This window comes from Charadrius vociferus, unplaced genomic scaffold, assembly GCF_000708025.1.
Source record: "Charadrius vociferus isolate BGI_N301 unplaced genomic scaffold, ASM70802v2 scaffold321, whole genome shotgun sequence".
Taxonomy (NCBI): Eukaryota; Metazoa; Chordata; class Aves; order Charadriiformes; family Charadriidae; genus Charadrius; species Charadrius vociferus.
Window position 1 is genome coordinate 2,333,182 of NW_009646934.1, and position 20,636 is coordinate 2,353,817.

General features: G+C 37.4%; 1 protein-coding gene across 1 annotated transcript in view; it reads left to right on the forward strand.

The window, feature by feature from the left end:
- Window positions 1–20,636, forward strand: part of BPTF (bromodomain PHD finger transcription factor) — a 56,176-nt gene that overhangs the window by 25,505 nt on the left and 10,035 nt on the right. Inside the window, 21 exon segments of the mRNA XM_009894780.1 lie at window positions 536–891; window positions 1,178–1,309; window positions 1,842–1,971; window positions 2,744–2,879; window positions 4,142–4,363; window positions 4,667–7,088; window positions 7,293–7,417; window positions 7,655–7,783; window positions 8,071–8,221; window positions 9,017–9,140; window positions 10,573–10,825; window positions 11,246–11,407; window positions 12,361–12,509; window positions 12,864–12,987; window positions 13,514–13,737; window positions 14,994–15,216; window positions 15,432–16,318; window positions 17,057–17,139; window positions 18,941–19,166; window positions 19,607–19,689; window positions 19,691–19,951. Coding sequence (XP_009893082.1) covers window positions 536–891; window positions 1,178–1,309; window positions 1,842–1,971; window positions 2,744–2,879; window positions 4,142–4,363; window positions 4,667–7,088; window positions 7,293–7,417; window positions 7,655–7,783; window positions 8,071–8,221; window positions 9,017–9,140; window positions 10,573–10,825; window positions 11,246–11,407; window positions 12,361–12,509; window positions 12,864–12,987; window positions 13,514–13,737; window positions 14,994–15,216; window positions 15,432–16,318; window positions 17,057–17,139; window positions 18,941–19,166; window positions 19,607–19,689; window positions 19,691–19,951 — 6,602 coding nt within the window.

Here is a 20,636-nt window from a genome sequence, read left to right on the forward strand (position 1 = left end):
CTTTTATTTTTCTTAACTGTTTTCTCTTGTAAGTTAGCATTTAGCGTATTTGCTCACAAACCTCTCAAATTTGGAACTCAGTTACAGGTAATTAGACCAGTGATGTTATCCACACCATGTTTTCAAAGTCAAAGATGTTTGTTTGCTTAGCTACATGTATGAATTCTGTGATTTACCAAGGAGGGTTTTCACGGGAAGCTTGCTTAAGTATAGTGAAGCTATTTTCCCAAAGCTGTCTCCCTCAATAGGCATAATTCAGAGCAGCAAACAGGGTTCCTGTTTGACTTCCTGAGGAGCCTGGATGAGGGTTTTTTTAATGTTAAAGTTGATCTTTGGGAATATCCTAACTCTGTATAGAATCAGTGATGAAGTACCTACGTGTAGTATATTGAATAAACGGTCATTGGCTTCTACAAACTGATGCAAGGTATTTTTATTATTTTATATATAGATTGTTGAAGCCTAAATCATAACTAAGTAAATAGAAATATTTGAAACTTAAATGAATCTTTAAAATAATTCTTTCTTTCACAAGGTTCTGGTGGTCAACTCTCAAGGTGAAGTTTCCCGAATGAACACAAAGAAGGAAGTTGTGATGAAAGGAAATATCAACAATTATTTCAAATTAGGGCAAGAGGGGAAGTATCGTGTTTATCATAATCAGTATGCCACTAATTCATTCGCATTGAACAAGCACCAGCACAGGGAGGACCATGACAAGAGACGACATCTCTCGCATAAATTCTGTCTGACTCCTGCTGGAGAGTTCAAATGGAATGGGTCTGTACACGGGTCCAAAGTTCTTACCATATCCACTTTGAGGCTAACTATTATTCAGCTAGAAAATAATATCCCGGCATCATTCCTTCACCCTAACTGGGCTTCCCACAGGTAAATTAATAAATGAAAATCTATATTCTCTTGTTTTACTTGTATTTTTGCTAACATTATTAATAAGCAATGGTCTTTGTTTTTTTTCAACATCACTGATTTCCAAGCACCGTGTGCTTCAGTATATTAAAATATAAGATAACATGTTTATGTTTGTGATGGATGGCTAAAAGCGATTGCACATTTGAATAAAGTATTAAAATATAGGAGGTTTTATCCTCCCATTAAAGCTATGCTGTATTAGTGCATGTATATGTTTCAGGTTTTTATCTTTTTTCCAATTTAGGTCTAACTGGATTAAGGCTGTTCAGATGTGCAGCAAACCTAGAGAATTTGCACTAGCGCTGGCTATATTGGAATGTGCAATTAAACCGGTTGTCATGCTGCCGATCTGGCGGGAATCATTGGGGCACACTAGGTAAATAAACGTAAAAATCTTTTTGAGTATGAGAACTTTAGTTTGCTTTACCAGTACTAGTTCCTCTAGGGCTGTAAGAATTATGTTTCAATTTAGTCACCCGTTGAGCACTTGGAGTGTTTTTTCTTGACCAGAAACACTGAAAATACATGCTGAGATTTTTATAGTGCCATTGCTTCTGCGGAACAATTTATTTTCTTTCTGTGAGCCACAGCCTCAAAATGATAAAATTTGGGAGACAAGAAGAGCAAATTTCAACACACTCAGTTCAGTGGAAGTCCATCTCTTGTGTCTCAGTGTGTCATAGAAGCAGAAATGAAATGTGTCCGATGTTAGACACTGTTGCAGGCAGCTGTGTTTGCCTTACTGGAATAGCCAAAAAAGCAATGTTCCTATTGCAAGTAATACTGGGCTTTCCTCTTAATTTCAGATACTTAAAATTATTCAAAGGAGTAGTATATGCTGCTGTTTAACTTCTTATATTTGCTTACAAGATCCTGTACTTAAATGTACTTAAATCTGTATGGTTTAGATTACGCAGAATGACAGCAATAGAAAGAGAAGAAAAGGAGAAAGTGAAAAAAAAAGAGAGAAAACAAGAAGAAGAAGAAACAATGCAGCAAGCTACATGGGTGAAATACACGTTTCCTGTCAAACATCAGGTAAGGTTTTCTTTTGTGTGAAGAACAAAAAAAACAAAACAACCAGAGATGGTTGATTTCGTACTCTTTTTCTGTTTTCATTTCAAACTTAAAATTTTAATGTCGTTGGGTTACTCCCTGCCATTGGAGTAGGAAACATGCCCACGTATTCAAGCACATAATCTTGGTCTGAACTAAATTTGACATGTATTATGCTCTTAGTGACACTGCCTAAATTGACAGATGTTTGTCTGCAAAATGCAGCCTTTCCTAATGAAAGGGTTCCAAGTGGTTATTGGAACCTTGTCTGTATGTCTGTCCCTGTTCAGTGCTCCCCTCCCATCCCTGCTCCCCCCCCAAAAAAGCTAGCCTAGCTACCTTTACTTTGGAAGGTTATGTAATGTGATGGGAACTACGATAAAACCTCTTTATATTCTCCTCCAGTAGACATTAAATACTTTTGTTGGAGTGGTTCTTTGCTCTAAATGCATTTGTTGTAACATACAGGTTGATTCAAAAACTTGTATAATCTTTCAGCTTTTAGTTAAAGAGATTCTCACAGTTACATGAAATAAATACAGTTTTTAGATGTTACTATGATAGAATCAATTATCAGCAGATATATCTTTAATTTTAGTACATTATTTCACAAAACTTGCTTGAAAAAGTCTAAATTAGTGTTTGTCGGTTGTTGGGGTTTTTTTTATATCATCTTAGGCTTTTAGGTGAATACATATATTAATAATGCAGCAAATAGCACCATTAAAGCTACTATTTTAAAAATATTTAACAGGTTTGGAAGCAAAAAGGAGAGGAATATAGAGTAACGGGATATGGTGGCTGGAGCTGGATTAGTAAAACACATGTCCACAGGTTTATGCCCAAACTCCCTGGAAATACTAATGCAAATTACAGAAAGTTGCTACCAAGTAAGTGTCTGCATTGCTTACATATTTTTTTTTTAATTACTAACATATTGCTTTTTACTGCTTATTCAGTTATTCAGTTAATTATTTGCATGTGATGTTTCTTATGTAGACTTTGTTACAGATAGTGTTCTACAGAAGCTTTTTTCAAATTTCTGTTGATCTTTGTCGATGTCACCAGTTCAGTTATCACAGACATTTTTTAGCTACGTTAAATTGTTTCAGTTGTGAAGTTGCTTGTAATATTCGTACAGCTTTGTAGAGCCTTATTTCAATTAAAGGTAGCTAAAAATCATGTAGATAATCACAAGCAAAAAGTAACATCTAAAATATTGATGTATATATACACCTCCCCCCCACACACACACGTTGACAGAATGCTGTTAACCAATTTTATCTGATAACAATAGTTTTATGAGGGGCAAGAAATTTATTTCTCTTGAAAGTTCAAAACACATCTTGCTTAATTGTTCCAAGGTTTTAATATAAAAGAGAAAAATTTTGCACGGTTGACTTCCAGAATGAATGCTGAACTGTATGAGGGTTATTTTATAATAAATTTAAGTTTAAGTTTCCTGTTAAAATTTCAAAAATGGCAGCCCACCCTGTATTGCACATCAGAATTATTTCTGTCCTCACATACTGATGTAATACTTTCCCTGTTGCTTTCAACTGGCTCATACACAAAACAGATGCTGCTGCTTTTAGTGTTCTCTATGTGATCGTTCTATCTGGTTTGCTTTCTGTATTGCAATTAATAGCCACTACAGTTTTAAGCTCAGTTATTTGAATACTAATGTCCATTCTGGCTTAACTGTAGAAATCAAAATTATTAAAAATTATTTGTGAATTTTCAGTCTGAATTAATATGCTCTTAATAGACTGGGTTTTCTGAAAGGGGTATTTAGTTTCCTGAAAAATGTGTGAGTTTTTTTGGTGGTTTGGGGTTTGGTTTTTTTTGTTTTGTTGGTTTGGGTTTTGTTCTGTTTTGGGTTTTTTTAAAGAAAAGCTGAACATGAACTCCTGAAAAAATAAAGTAAATTAAACATTTTTGTCTCTCTTGGGCTTTTATATTTTACTATTATTATTAATATTCAATATTCCACTAAGCTTAATCTATGATGTTACCATTGTATACTTAATGCTACTTTGGAATTTCAGTAATGATGTGTGAATGACTTGAGGTAAACTAACATACATTAAAATGTAGCAGAGTGTAAAAAATATTCTGAATAACTGAAACCGTTTAATTAATTTGTTAATAGCAAAGAGCGAAGATGAAAAATGCAACTTGGATAAACGAAAAGGTTCAATTAAGGTAAAAATAGAGAAAGATAGAACAAAGGATTCTCACGATCTGCAAGCAAAAGACAAAGCAGATGTTTCCGAAACCTTGGAGAAAGCACAAGTGAAAGAAGAAAAGTCACGTGAAGAAAAAGTAGAAGTTGATACAATTTCTGAAAATTTAGATCACGCAAAAGACAAAGGTGATATGCTTAAGTTATTGTAAAACTAGCTATTCATTACAACACTGCATGTGTAAAAGCATAGGACCTCAGAAATAACTATTGCAAAACTATGTAACAGGTTTTGTCAAGACATTTAAAATCTCTCAGTTAAATGATTGCTTATAATCCCTTGTAGTAGTGTCTGAAGTTCTCGTTCCATTTTTCTTTACATCTATTAATATGCTAAAATGTCCGTTTGTTTCTTAGTAGTTGATGTACAAATGTATTTTGGTATTCATTGTTAGGGGAGCTTACTGATTCAGAGTTATCTCTTCTTCACAGCGGAAAAAGAAATCGATGGTGAAAATGATAAAGTCATCAAGGAAGAACCTATGGATGTAGATGATGTGAAAATTGAATCCCCCATAAAAGATGAGGATAGTCATTGTAAGCTGGATATAATCAATGTCAGCGAGGGATTTCATTTAAGGACTTGCTACAAAAGGAAAGTAAAATCCTCAAAATTAGATGGACTACTTGAGAGGCGAATAAAACAGTTTACACTGGAAGAAAAACAACGTCTAGAAAGGATGAAGCTGGAGGCTAGTGCTAAAACAGTTGGCGTTCGATCTGTAAGCCCCCAGAAAAACATAGATGAGCTACAAACGAGAAACGTGAAAGAAGGAAGCCAGTTTGACATGTCTTCCCAAGATCAAGCCTATATTTCAGATAAGACCCAAACTGAAGATGCAGAACAGGACTGCTTGCCGATCAGCAGCATCTCTGGTACCAAAACTGGTGAGCTAGATGAACCCTCGTTGCCTTTGACAAACAGGCTGTCAAAAAGAGAAGGCCAGCTGCTGGGTGAAGACTCACCTCAGTCATCTGAAGGTGAAAGCTCTGTTCAGAATGACAGTAAAGAAAACAACCCTGAACCTATGACTGCTGATAAGTGTCAAGGACAAGAGGTTCTTGGAGGGTCTGAGAGTTCTTTTGTGGATGGCTTGAAACAAACAAATGCAGAAGATAGAATCAAATGGGATGTTTCAGAAAGAAGCGAAAAACCTTTGAAACAAAAACTACCTATTACCAGAGTACCTCAGCGTGAACATGAAAACTTAGAGGCAGTGGTAACTGAAAGCAGCTGTAGAAAAGATGCATTGGCCACTCTTGAAAACCCAGATTCAGAAGGGAATGCTGAACGGCAGAGCAAAGATCCAGAAAACAATTGTATGATAAAAAGCCATATTGAACCAACGTCCTCTCAAGAAAGTGAAATGGAGGAAGAAATTGCTCCAGGAAAGACTGAAAGTAAATCTGAAAACAAGATTGTATTTCACCAGAAATCAGTTAGTAAAGATCTAGAACCATTTAAAACAGAGCTAATTTCTGAAAGAAACCTTGAAAGTCAAACTCTGGAACACATGGATGAAGTTGATGAGGATTTACTGAGCTCTAAACTAACTGAGGCTAATGGTCAAAAGAAGGGTCAGGAACTGAAAGTGGAGACAAGTACCATAAAGAAATGTCTTGATCAGACAAATCTAAATAGTGTTACTGACAAAAAGAATAATAAAGATGAACAAACTGAGGCAGACTTAGAAAAAGAAAAATCAGCATTTCAAATGAATGGAAGAGACAATGACACTAAAGTATTATCAAATGACGACTGCTTAGTTAAAGATACATGTGAAACTAAGGCAGGGGGTGATATTGAACCAAAAGTTAACAATATTAATAAATCCATTCCAGAGCACGAAATAAAACCATTGACTTTCAAGGAATCTTCAGTAAAACCGTTCATGAATGGTGACATCATGATAGAGGACACAAAGGACAAAAATAACGTGGACCCTAAGTCACGTCTGCAGAGTTCACCCGAGTTTGAATCTGGAGAGCGTCTTCAGCCACCAGACGAAGTTCCCAAGTATGTGCAGAAAACTGAAGGAAAACAGCTTTCTCCTGAGAGATCTGCCTCTGTTGGCACTGCTTCCACGCCAACACATACGCTCTGTAAAGAAAATAACCTGAATAGTGAAACAGAATCTATGGAAACTGAAGTAATTGAGGATAAGAAAGTTGCTCCATCGCCCGTAACCTCATGTGAGGAATCTAGCTTGAGTAGTGACTTTGCTGACCAGAATGGTGTACAGACATGTAAAATGGAAAATGTTAATGGGGAAAGTAAAGTAAAAACTGTTATTACTGAAGTGACTACCACAACATCAACTGTGTCTACAGAATCCAAAACTGTGTTTAAGGTTGCAGAGACCGTAGCTTCTAACGATGAGAAAACAACAGTAGTATCATCTACAGAAAATTGTGCCATATCCACTGTAACTACCACCACTACTGTAACTAAGCTTACCGCTCCAGCTACGGACAGTAACGCTGATGTCATTTCTGTACAAGAGCATAGCAAAACAGTGGTTACAACAACAGTAACAGATTCACTGACCACCCCAGAAGGCACATTGGTGACTTCCATGACTGTCAGCAAAGAATATTCCACAAAAGATAAAGTGAAGTTAATGAAATTTGCAAGACCCAAAAAAAGTCGTTCTGGAACTGCCTTACCGTCTTATAGAAAATTTGTTACCAAAAGCAGTAAAAAAAGCATATTTGTTTTACCCAATGATGACTTGAAAAAGCTGGCCAGAAAAGGAGGGATCAGAGAAGTTCCCTATTTCAATTACAATGCAAAGCCTGCCTTGGATATCTGGCCATATCCATCCCCAAGGCCAACTTTTGGGATCACTTGGAGGTACATGCTTTATGTTTTTGAGGAAAAGTTTAGGATGTGATGGAATTAATTGAATTTTAAAATACAAGTGATATACACCTTTGTGCCCAAACATGCAAATTTTGCTATCAGTAAAGGTAGAATGGAAAACCTTTGTCCCGTTGGTTTGGTTGGGTATTATAAATACATTTTGATTTTAAAATATAATTAATACTCTGTTGTTAGGTACCGACTTCAGACGGTAAGATCATTGGCTGGAGTGAGCCTTATGTTGCGGTTATTGTGGGCATGTCTCAAATGGGATGATATGGCAGCAAAAGCTCCACCTGGGGGAGGAACTACACGTACAGGTATTATTTCTTTAAATTTCTGGGTTTCTTAATGCAAAAGCTCTTGCTGTTAATTTTGAGTGTTACACTTATTCCAAGCATTGCTGTAAAGGCTTGATGTCAGCTATGGCATTTGAATTTTTCTAGTCAACAATTTGTACTAGTTGCTGTTTCTGTACCTTGAGTATATTGGGTTGATCGGAGATTTAGCTTTTATTTGTTTTCTGTTGTTAACATATTGTGACTAATTTATTGTAGAAACATCTGAAACTGAAATTACAACAACAGAAATAATCAAGCGAAGAGATGTTGGTCCATATGGAATCCGGTCAGAGTACTGTATAAGAAAAATTATTTGTCCCATTGGTGTACCAGAGGCTCCAAAAGGTATGTTTGTTTATACTTTCTTTTTTCCCCCTTCCCATAAGCTCCTGCAGAAATTGAGGTAACTGGATCTTCATGTTAATTGAGACCATCAAATATAGCTTGACGCGAACTATTCATTCGCCTATGGGAAAAAAATGATGCATTTAACAAACTGACATGATTTATCTGAAGCTGAAAGGCCTTCCTGTTTATTAAATGAGACTGAAAAAGACACTAAATCTTGGTTTACACTTTGAGTTTTGTTTTCCGATTAAGCTTAATCTGTGTGTTTTGACTGTTCTCTAAAGAAACTCCAACACCTCAGAGGAAGGGACTGCGATCAAGTGCACTAAGGCCAAAAAGGCCAGAAACACCCAAGCAAACGGGCCCTGTTATAATTGAAAGTTGGGTAGCAGAGGAGGAATTGGAACTATGGGAGATCAGGGCATTTGCTGAAAGGTAAACCAACTCAAACGAGCTTTTAAAGAAAGCAGTTTTAATTTGTGTGTGTGTTAAATATAATTTCCCACTAAAGAACACCAACTTAGTAGCTACAATCAGTAAAAGTGGATCTGTGTTGTGTTTTTACTGTGCCTTTTGATAATGATAGTCAAGCTTAAAGTTGTAAAGCTAAACTATTTGCTGGTACCAAAACTAATTTATGCAGATCTTACAGTTTTGTTAGAACTAATACTATATTAATTTTTCCATGCTTATGAACTAATCACTGTTGTATGCTGAAAGGCTGTTACTGTCATGCATGGGAAGGCTTTAGGCTACTTTTGGCATGACTTTAAACACAATGTGTTTAAATAATTCTCTCATACAAAGAAAATGAATGTATACAAGTAAAGGTAAATTCAACCTGAGAATATTCAAGTCATAAAATTAATATTTTCAGTATTGCATGCTTAGAGTTGGAACAACATTTTTGAGTCTCTTAGAAAGAATTGTTTTAAATTAATGGTATTACGTAGATCGTTTGCATTCTCAGATGTAATTATAAATTCCAGTTTTGATTAATCATCTTCTGTAAGGTGTTGCAGTAGTTTAACATCAGAATATTTCAGGGAGGTTGCATGCAACTTCAATAGTTTATTTCAAAATACTTTTAAAGCCATGACTAGTTTTTCAGTGATCTTTAGTCTTGACATTCGTTCTTATAGGAGCAATTAAACTGGATAAAATGAAATTTAGTTTGACGGTTGGATTTTATGTGATGGTATAACTTACTTTCGGTTGTGTCTTTGGCAGGGTGGAGAAGGAAAAAGCACAGGCAGTTGAACAACAGGCTAAGGTTAGTGAACAGAAGAAGGCAGAGGAATTCAAGGCCCAATTGGAGGCTCAACTAAAACACCAACGATTGGCTGCCCAGCAGGTGGGGGAGCTATTGGTAGTCCCACCTGTCAGCAACCATGCACTGGTAGTCCATATGCATTAGAACATGGGAAACAAAGTTTATCCCTATCTTACACCATTTTTCAAATAGTTTCCACTTCTCGTGCAAACTAAGCCATCAAACAATGCTGCTTCCACTGTGTACGTTTTTTTATTTTGAAATGGGGTTAAGGCAAAGATTTGGTTTGGATTCCCTCACCCCTTTTTTTTTTTTCCATCTAACGTATAACCCTTGAAAAAAGTTTAGTTTGTTTCCATTTTAAAAGAACGCTGAGAAGCACCAATCTCCAGGTAAGGTGTCAATGGTTCTGTGGTGTGATAAAAAGCTGCCTTGGTATATAGCTGACTTGGGTATACAACTGCATTTGTTCTTCATCCTTCAATCAAATGGAATCTTTTGATTTTTATCCTATCTAAATTTGGCTGAATGAAACCCACTGATAATTTTTATATACATAAATAGGTAAGTGTGTGTATGTGTAGATAGATACATGTATGCAACTAAAATTGAGAAACCCCAATGCCATGTTGATATTTCACATACGTTAAGAACTGTGCTTTTTTCCAACTTACTCCTTTTTCATTTCATCTTCACTGAAGAAAATACATTACTAGTGAATGAGTGTATCTGATTCGTGGGCATTAATGCAATATAATGCCACCCAAACACTGAAATTTAATACATACAGAGATAATTCCAGTAACGTAGGGAAGAATTTTAGATTAGTGTGAATTTTAAAACAGTATACTGATACTATCCCTTCACAAAGTGGCTTTCTAAATTTCTAACCTTCTTGACAGTTACAGCACAAAAGGTTGCTGAGTAAGGGATTTTGAACCTAATTTTTTTTTAAGCAAGATGCAAACTGGATATACAGTTAAAAGAGTAATTTTAAAAATTACTTAATGGTGAAGTAGAATGGTACAGTCTTTTTTTTTTCTGTAACTGGCAGTATCTCAGTGCAGGCAGCTCTAAACTTAGGAATGACAGTAATAAACTCTCTGCTAATGATGGTGTACTGCTAACTAGCAGACACGCTGTATGCACATGGTCAAAGCCAAATATAGATGGGTATTTTTCAAAGTTTTTTAACCTTTCAGATTAAACTGAGACTAATTAATAAGTTTTCTTCAAAGTAAAATGTGCATTGAAATTAACATAAGCCGAGGATTTTAAAGATGCTGTAAAGGAAAATTTCTGGCTGTGTACCATCAGCAGAGTTGTAGTTCTGCAGGTGAAGGAGTCGTGTGCTACAGGGTACGCAAGCAGCCTGTTCTTCAGTCCTTTACAGCTTGAAATAAAATCCTACCAGTGTCCTTTGTTTTTCAATACTAAGAAGAGACAGCATGTATTTTGTGAAATCTGAAAATGCTAATCATCCCTTTGTTTAATTTTTTTCTGAAATCTGTAGAAACGGCTGGAACAGCAGAAGCAGATACCTGCAGCTGGCGTGGCCCCCGCCGTCACTACAGCCAGCAGCACTGCAACTACTGTCTCAACACCGCAGAAGGTTGTGGTGGGTCCTTTAGCGGGCCCGGTCCCCACTGGAACCAAAGTAGTACTTACTACAAAAGTGGGTTCTCCAGCTACAGTAACATTCCAACAGAACAAGAATTTCCATCAGACTTTTGCTACTTGGGTTAAACAAGGCCAATCTTCAACAGGTAAGTAGCCATTTGTCATGGAAAGAGCATAGGAAGAACCCCAGTACAGCACCTATGTCTTCTCCAGAATATATAGCATTATTACATTTCTCGTTACCTTTGCTCTTAGCTCTCTTGCTAAGTCAGCAGGACGCTTCTAAGATAATACCTGTCTAATTTTTCTTTGTTCAGACTGGCTAGGTAGTCTTATTTCTGACCTGGCTCATGTATTCCTGACAGTTGTTGTACCAGTGATCATTGATAATGAAAGCAATCTGTGCTGTAACGTACTGTTTCCAAAAAAGAATCTTTACCAAAGTGTGACGCATTCAAAAATGATTGTAAAAATAATCCTGTAGTTTGCTGTTTCATACTTGAAAATAGTCATTTCACTGACTAATTATTCTGCTCTAAAACTGACTGTTCTGTGTACCTCAATAGCCACTAGCACAGCTGCCACTTCAGCCACAACCATTGCCAGCACAGGGCAGACCTTCCAGATCTCAGGCAGTCCAGTAACGATGGCAGGGAAAGTGATAACTAAGCTGCCACTCCCTGCAAACAGCAAGATTGTTGCCGTCAATGTGCCATCAACTCAAGGAGGTAGGGGAAAGGGAACTGAATTAAAAATGTATTCCAGCTTGCTGATTCATTCTCCATTGACACTATTTTCCCAGTGAAGTAAACTGTGACTTGAAGGGGGAAAAATATTTATATAGATACAAGTTTCTAGAGCTTGTTCCCCCTGTATTGCATATTTGTGTCTGTAGGGGGAAAATGCAAGTTTTTTGCCTATAAATTAATCTACATTTCACAGTGCAAAATTAGAAGTTTTATTTTTAACAACGTGGAATGAAGCATGCTTTTTTTCGTTATCTAAATTATACGTCAACAAAACACTTCCTTCACAAAAAAGCTGCAGTTCTTAGTTATTAATGCCTGCGCCGATGAGCAAGAGTTTGGCTCTTAGCTAAGATTAGTGTTTTTTCTTCTTGCCTCAAGAAGAGGACTTAATACTTTGAGATTTGTGAATGTATATTGAACAGGGAAGCTCATTTCTGTCTCCATTGTACTTAGCATCTGAGGAAGTCACGAAGGCTACTAGTTTTGTATTGAAATTTCTTAGGTGACAGGAAAAGCATTACCCATTTTCTTCAGCACCACAAGCTTGTAGGTGAAAGGTGTTTAAACTGGTCTCCTACATTTTAAATTAACCAGATTGTAGCTTTTAATGGTTGTATAATACTAATTTGTGGCACCCAGTCAATGCAAGGACTTATTTGCAGTTACCATCAAACTGGTCTTTGTGAGGATTGGCTCTTTCCTTAATCTTTTTCTAAAATACCTATTTCTTAACTTAAAATGATGTTGGTCTATCAACAAGTATAATGCTGCTGCTTCTTACAATATGACAAAGGTTCTCCCAAGAAATGTTGAAAGACTCAAAGGTGTTCTAGAAACCTGGAGACTGATTTCTAAATGCCACCCTGGAGTTGCATTTACTACTTTTGCTGGCAATTATGTCATTAATGAATTCTCAATTTTTCTTTAATTAGGTGTTGTTCAAGTTCAGCAAAAGGTATTGGGTATCATTCCATCAACTACAGGTGCAAGTCAAACATTTACTTCATTCCAGCCAAGGACAGCAACTGTAACCATTAGGCCAAATACCACAGGGACGTTAGGAACAACAAGCACTTCACAGGTAAGATATTTTTCTGATTATTTAATGCAAAAAATGTGGGTGTATATCTTTTAAGTTATTGGGAGATATTAAACGTTCTGTCTGGTCACTTCTCAATGTTTTTCACTCATCTCAGCAATAGTGTTTATGGATTCTTTATTCCAAGGAGGTACAACAGTTCTCTCCAATTCGAAAAAATAAGTTTAGAGCTTGGTAAGCCTTAGCGGTGTGGGCATAAATAGAAAAATACTGGATCTGCTTGCATCTTGTAATTTCTTACTATATTAAAATTAAAAAAAAAAAAAAGTGCTTCAGGGCATCTCCCAGCAGCTTTTTTCACGAGTTCACATATGCACTGCGTTTTGGTGTATGTAGGTAGTGCAAGGGACACCGCTCCGCCCTGGTATGACAGTAATACGGACACCACTTCAGCAGTCAACGCTTGGAAAGACCATCATTCGAACACCTCTAGTGGTGCAACAAGGTATTCTTCCAGCCAGTAGGTTCATTTTAATATCTAAATTTCCAGTGTGAAATCCATGGTTTGTTTCTTCATCAATACTTTCTGTCCCAATGCAAAAATACCTCGTTTTGATGCTTGACTTCTAAGAAGTGCCTTTTCATGCTTTTGAATGTGCCAGTTGCAGGCTTTGTCAGTGGTGTTCATCATTGATACTGGGAAATCTAATACTTACTTTTAAGTCCATTCATTTGAAAAAAAAAAAAGAAAACTTTAGAATAATTGTGCATTGAGAAAGCCTTTTTTTTTTTAAAAGGCAAGCTAAGTGTTTGAAGTACTCTGTAAGTATGTGAATTGAATTAAAATACAAAACACTTTGCAGACATTTTTCAGTCAACCGCACAGACAAATGGTTTGTAAAGAAAATTTACATGCAAGCTGCAGTGTTTGCTTCACTTGTTTGATTATACACCCACTACTGCAAGTTGTTGTGACTCGGAAGTTTGCTGTGCTAATGGTTAAAATGTTGGAAACGCATTTCTTACCACAAATTACCCTCTTACAGGTCAGACACAGCAAGTGGTGACTCAAATAATCAGGGGTCAGCCTGTCTCCACAGCAGTTTCTAGTACCAGCACAGCTTCTTCCAGTGCCGGACAGAAGACGGTCACAAGTCCTGGAACACCACCGCAACAAATACAGCCGCAAGCCACATCGCAGCCCCCTCGCCCTCAGCAGGGACAAGTGAAACTTACTATGGCCCAACTCACGCAACTAACACAAGGACAGGTAAAATATTTTACATCCTCTGGGCATGAAAATGTGCTAATACTTATGATACATCTCATCAAGCCTTTAGATTTCAGCAGTGTAGTGTATCTGCTCATAAGTTTGTTTCAGCCATCATTTAGGATGACCTATAGCATAATTACAGACTGAAAGAAGCTTAAATATTATATGTAAAGTTTTAAATATCTCTTCCTATTTTATTCCCCAGTAATGTAACCAGCATCAGGCAAGCTTAGCACTATGGGAAAAAAGTCTTTGCATTAATAGCAGTAAGGGACTTAATTACTTTGTATGGCCTATTTTGTAGACCTTCAGAACGTAATGTTCTTCGTTCCTTGTCTTTTGATTTTGCATAAAGATTTAGTTTTCGTTCATGTTATCCAGAGTCTCAGAGGAAAAATTACAGTATCTGGAACTGGAGGAGGAAAAAGGTCTTGCAGCTTCTGCTCAGATCATGAAGGTCTGTTGGCAAAAAATAAGTTTAGAGTCAAGCCATAGGGTAAAAATAGACTTCTGTGAGTTACCACAATAGCTATTCTTCAAATTATAACTTATATATGTAAATGATTGTAATGTACAGGCTGCTTGTTGCCAGATAAGATTTTTATATGTGGAACAAGTTCATTTCCACACCACAAGACTCGGAAGGTTTTTAGTAGGGACCTTATTCTGTTCTATGGGTTCACAAAATGTGAAGTTCTGCAGTCTAGGTGTTGGGATAATACCCCACCTTCTCCGTCACTGAGTTGAGAGTGGTGTCATGAGCTGCCTGACTGTTAGCTTAAGCAACAGAAATTCACAATACATTACAGATTGAACAGTCAGTCATGAAAGCTCACAGTTGGGTAGGATCTGGTATGTGGTTAGGAAATGTTTTCAGTGCAGAGAACTTTTACACTAACTGTTGGGTTTCTTGAGAAAGTAATTAATAGTATGTCTAAACTTATCCATGCTCTGTATTGCTTGTAAACTCTAGGAACAAAGATGTTCCATTGTAACTGCTTTCTGGCTAGAGGTCTGGTCAATATTTGGATGAAAATACATGTAACTAACTCCAGCCTAGTAATCTGTTGATAGAATTGGTGAAAGAGTATTTTAGTATTTAATAACTTCAGATGCTAGTTTGGGATTTTAGGAATATGGTATGTGGTAAACTTATTGAATTCTGAAATCCCAAACCCTAATTCTTCTGATTTTCAGCAAAGTCTGTCTAAGGAATACATCACTAAAACATCAATATTAACTTTTTTTTTTAGGGTGGCAGTCAAGGATTAACTGTGGTAATTCAGGGACAAGGTCAAACTACTGGTCAATTACAATTAATCCCTCAGGGTGTGACCGTAATACCTGGTCCAGGACAACAGCTTATGCAAGCAGCTATGCCAAATGGTACAATTCAGAGATTTCTTTTCACCCCACTACCAGCAGCTGCTACTACAGCTAGCACAACTACAACAACAGTTTCCACTTCAACCTCAGGTAAGCATTGTTCTGTTCAGCAGAAAAAAAGCTTTGGTTTCGGTTGCATGGGAGTTTTTATGCAGTTGGAGATGGTCTCTTACTACAGTAAATTTGTTGGAAGTGTATTATAAGCTTAGAAATCTCTTGAATTTCTGCATAGAGCTTTACAGTAGTTCTCAAAGGTTCAAATTGGTGAGGCTCATAGACATGTCATTTGTTTTTATCCTTCACAGCTACAGGGGAACAGAAGCAAGCTGTACAGGCACAGCCAGCATCAGCGCTGCCGCCCATTCAGCCACAGCCTCAGAGCCAGCAGCAAGCCCAGCCTCAAGCGCAGAATCAGAGCGCTCAGCCCGTGCCGCTGGCGCAGCCACAGGCACCTCAGCTGGCACTTCAGCCTGAAACTCAGAGCCAGCCTGAAACTCAGACCCCGGCATCTGTTGACTCTCCAGTCACACCTGAAGCACAGTCGTCTAAATCTCCAGTTCAGTCTCCAGCACAGACCCAGGCTCAAGGGCAATCTCCAGTACAAGTCCAGAGTCAGCCGCAGACTGCAATCCTTCCACAAGGCCAGTCCCAAGTCCAGCCTCAGCAACCAGCTCAGGTGCAGACTACAACCCAACAACAGATTCAGATGCAGCCCCATGCTCCCATACAAATTCAAGCTCAGCTGCAGCAATCACAGCCTCAGGTTCAGACTTCGGTCTCAACCCTTCCAACTACTCAAAGTTTAAATCAGGTTCCTGTGCAATCCCCAACTCGTCCTCAGCTGCAACTTCAGCAGCCTCCAACAAAAGTTATTACAGTGCCTCAGCTTCAGCAACAAGTCCAAGTTCTCTCTCAGCTTCAGTCACATGTTGTGGCTCAGATACAAGCCCAACAAGGCAGTGTGCCCCAGCAGATCAAGCTTCAGTTACCTATTCAGATCCAACAAACTAGCCCAGTACAGGCTCACCAGATTCAGAATGTGGTAACAGTTCAAGCAGCTAGTGTTCAGGAGCAGCTGCAGAGAGTTCAGCAGCTCAGGGAGCAGCAACAGAAGAAAAAGCAGCAACAGATAGAAATTAAACGTGAGCACACCCTTCAGGCTTCTAATCAAAGTGACATTATCCAGAAACAGGTAAAGTTAACAGAAGGAAATGAAAACTTAATTAATGAAACAAATCTCATTTTAAATGCCTGTTCTTGTTAACAATGTTAATACATTTGATAGGCAGTTGATTTGATTCTTTCAAAGTTAGTGCACGATTGCTTTTGGCAATTTAATTAAATATTCTGAGTTATTTCAGCACATCAGGTCCATTGTACCATGTTTGCGGTCTTCTGGCACCTTGATTCAACTTACCACCAGCTGCTGGGACAATATATCTTTATTCTCAGTTCAGGAAAGATAGGTTATCGACAGGAGAGCTGATGTTCAGAGCACATGTACTTCCATTGCCTGCTGTAGGAAACTGAGGTTTCAAAGAGGTATCTGAAATGTAATGCTGTTGGATGGCTGCGGAGCTTAAAAAAAAAATAATAATAGACTCTTACCATTTTTTTTATTAAAATAAAACAACTGGTCACAGAAGAAATACTGTCGACTGACATTTAGTCCCTAGGTTTAAACTCAGCATAAGCAAAATATCCTGCTCTGTGGGGGATGGAGGTGGTGTTAATTTTCAATTTCATTTTCAAATAATTGCTTTAAACAAACACCGCCCCCGATAAAATCAGTGTTATTTTGTCACTTACTGAAATATATAACACTTAAACTTCTTCTTTAACTTAGGAAATGTCCTGGTTCTCCCAGTAATATTATGAAGTACTGGCTAAAGCTTTCATATTTTATTTTGGATTCTGTATCATCCTACAGGTTGTTATGAAACAGAATGCTGTGATAGAACACTTGAAACAGAAGAAAACACTGACTCCAGCTGAGAGGGAAGAAAATCAGAGGTGAATATCCATCATACTGCATCTTTAGATGTGAAGGTTTTACACCTATAATATCTTTTAATGGTGGTATAATAAAACACTGGTTTGTAAAAACCTGCTTAAAAGAATTTTGCTATTTTAAAATTGGTTAAAATAACACTCAAAAGTAACTTTCATAATTATGTTCTTAAGTAATTGAATCCTGTATATTCTCAATTTTATTTTGATTATGTTTTTAAAGTGAAATGTTGTATTGCATGGGTTTGGAGCTGGCCACAGTTTTTAAATTCAAGGCAAAAACCATCCTTAAAGGAGCACAGAATAGAGAATTAATGGTTCTGTTGCAGAAAAGTATGGGGTTTTTTTATCCGTTATCATGGCAGTTTATTTCCAGTGTACATCCCACTCTACAGAAGGAATCGAAGAATTGGAAAATAGTGCTGTTTGATGGACAAGGGGATTTTATACTTGAAGCTGCTAAACACAAATTTGGAGTGTTTGTCATTTGTCTTGGGTTATTTTGACTCCTTTTCACTCATGCAGTTGATTCAGCTGGGTAATCACAAATGTGTGTGTTGTCAGATTGTAAGAAAAAGAATAGTGTTTTTATAAAATTTTGATTGTCAAATCAGAGCACGAGCTTAGTTGATTACAACAGTATCTCTAGGCGCTACTCACCTAATGTTCACAACTGCATAAAGAATAAGATGTATTATCATATACTGTTCAGTTAATGGTGTCAAAAAGAGTTGTAACTAGCTTGCTTCATGCTACAGCTGTCTTTCCTTCTCACTGATTTTTTTTTTTTTTTCTTCTCCAAAAATGGAGTTGGGGTATCTTTCCTGGTGAAAAAACAGACTAAACCAAGTAGATACAGTTCAGGTAAAAAGAGCAAAGTAAACAGAATTGTATGGCCCTACAAAACAGGTGGCATATTACGTATGTCATCAGAATACAGTTGGGTATCAGAAGACAGTATGTCTGAGCCTAACACTACAGAGTTAGCAGCAGCTGCTTGTCCCGGCCGGTGCTATTTTGTTGTTTGCTTTCAGTTCGTATGTCAATGGGAGTTATTTTTCATGGTCACTCTGGCAACAAGAAACAGTCTTACAGTGGGTTTGAAATAGAATGGGAAGGGAAAAGTAAATTCCGAACAACCAAAATATGTTCAATTTCTAATTGAAATGTAAAACAAAATAAATTAAAACTGCAGAACAAGTGAGCAGGAGAAGAGATTTACAGTTGAGTGTACAACAAGCAGATGAAAAAATAATCCTGAGTTATCATTAGTGAAGAAATTGGGAACTGTCTTATAGTGAATTCTGTACACTGAAAAATATTTGTCAGTCCTTATGCCAAAACACAAAAACTTAGTAATATTTGGTGGTCACGGGAGGGTGGAAGTGTATGTTTTAGAAGTTGTTACAGGCTTCCAGCTTGCTTTCATCCTACATCGGAATAAACGAAATTCAGTTCTTCCAAACATGTTTTGAGTGAAAATATCTCTCATCGTACTGAAGCCTAGGCTTTTTTAGGAGTTTTATAGGGGAAGAGGAGGAATGATTAGTACTCAGATCAGTTAAATGAAGTTAGGACTGGCCCTGTTGAGCCTAACTAGGGACTTGATCTCTCCCAGCATCATTATAGTAAATAAGTATGAGTGGGAGCAATGTGTGTTACGAAATTTGCCTTGTACGTCTTAAGAAATGTAGTAATAAAGCTTGCAACTTGGAAAGGCTGGAGAATTAAATGATTCTGCATTCTCAACTGGGGATAAATAGGCAGTTCAGCATAATGTACTTTTTCTTTATTTCTTCCCCAGAATGATTGTGTGCAACCAAGTGATGAAGTACATTCTGGATAAGATAGACAAAGAAGAAAAACAGGCAGCTAAGAAACGAAAACGAGAAGAGAGTGTAGAACAGAAGCGTAGTAAACAGAATGCTACTAAGCTCTCAGCTCTGCTTTTCAAGCATAAAGAACAGCTGAAAGCTGAAATACTGAAAAAAAGAGCACTTCTGGATAAAGATCTACAAATCGAAGTGCAGGTAAGGACAGTTATTCTCAAAGACTAATTTGATTTTAAGCTGGGGAGAACATTTCTGTGTTAATTTTCAATTAATCTTTTTGCTCAGTGAGCTTTTAAAGAAACATACAGGAAGAAGTTTTTGTTGCAGATGCGTGGATCTCTGCGGAGCCAGTATACGTCCTTTTTATGCTTCTTGATTTTCATCTGGACTGAAATTACCTTGTTTCCTGAAACAGCTTCTGATAAATTACAGCCGATGGGGTCATAGTAGGGCAAGAGTGTCATCCCTTAATGTTACGTGGATTGTAGGTTAAGCACATGTAAAAAAAAAATGCACGTTTAAATAGCTTTAATTATTTTCTTTTAGTTAAGAATGGGGATTTATGTCTAGATTTTAAACCTGTCCTGGAATAATCATGAAGTGCCTCCCTCTCTATTTATTCATTTAATATACTTCAGGAGGAGCTAAAGAAAGACTTGACTAAAATTAAGAAAGAAAAAGAAAAAGCCCAGGCAGCTGCTGCCGCAGCAGCCACCTCAGGAAAAAAAAACTGCCGCTGCACCGCCGCCACCACCGCCACCACTGCCATCACCACCACCACAGCAGCATGCAGCCAGCGTCACCTCCTCCTCCTCCACCACAGTCCCAATGCCAGTATCCTCCCAGAAGAGAAAGCGAGATGAGGAGAAAGATTCATCAGCGTCCAAGTCCAAGAAAAAGAAAATGATTTCTACTACCTCAAAGGAAACAAAGAAGGACACAAAGCTTTACTGCATCTGCAAAACGCCTTATGATGAGTCTAAGTGAGTAGCGAATGCCACAGCCTTTTACTGCGTGTGCTTAGCTTTAGGTTTAGTGTTTAGCTGTTAGTGCGAGGTAGTTCTAGAGTCGGAGATAGAGTATCAGGTGTATTGCAGTGATCACTAAGGTATAAAGAATAAAGGCTCTGTTTTCCACTAGCAGTTACAAAACTATTAACATACTTGATTTATACTATTAACGTACGTGATTTATATTTTTTACTTGTTTGCATGTTTCCATTGTATGACCTTTCTGTCTCACATGCACATACTCTTTTTTCTTTTTTTTCCTCCTCTCTGTTATTCTTTCCTTTGCCGTTTTGCCTCTGCCTCGGAAGCAAGTGACAATTTGGTTTGAGCAATTTCTTGTGAACAAGTAGCTGATGTTCTTTAGGAATAGCTTTGGTACCGTCTTCCAATAAATGACTTTTTTTGGTAAGCTGATAGACAGTAAAGGGGGTTCCGAGTTACTGGACTGCAGTTCACTTTGGACAATGTTTCAGGTAGAAATGTTTTCCATGTTTTATAATTTACGTCACAGGGTTGATAAAAATAAATATGTAAGCATTTGACAAAGTGAAAACTGCAGTTCTCTGATTCTGATTGTGAACGAGGGAAAATATTTATGCTATGTGCAAAGTTTGTGAAGAAATTTCATAGGTGGTGGAGTGGAATTGTAGGGGGATAG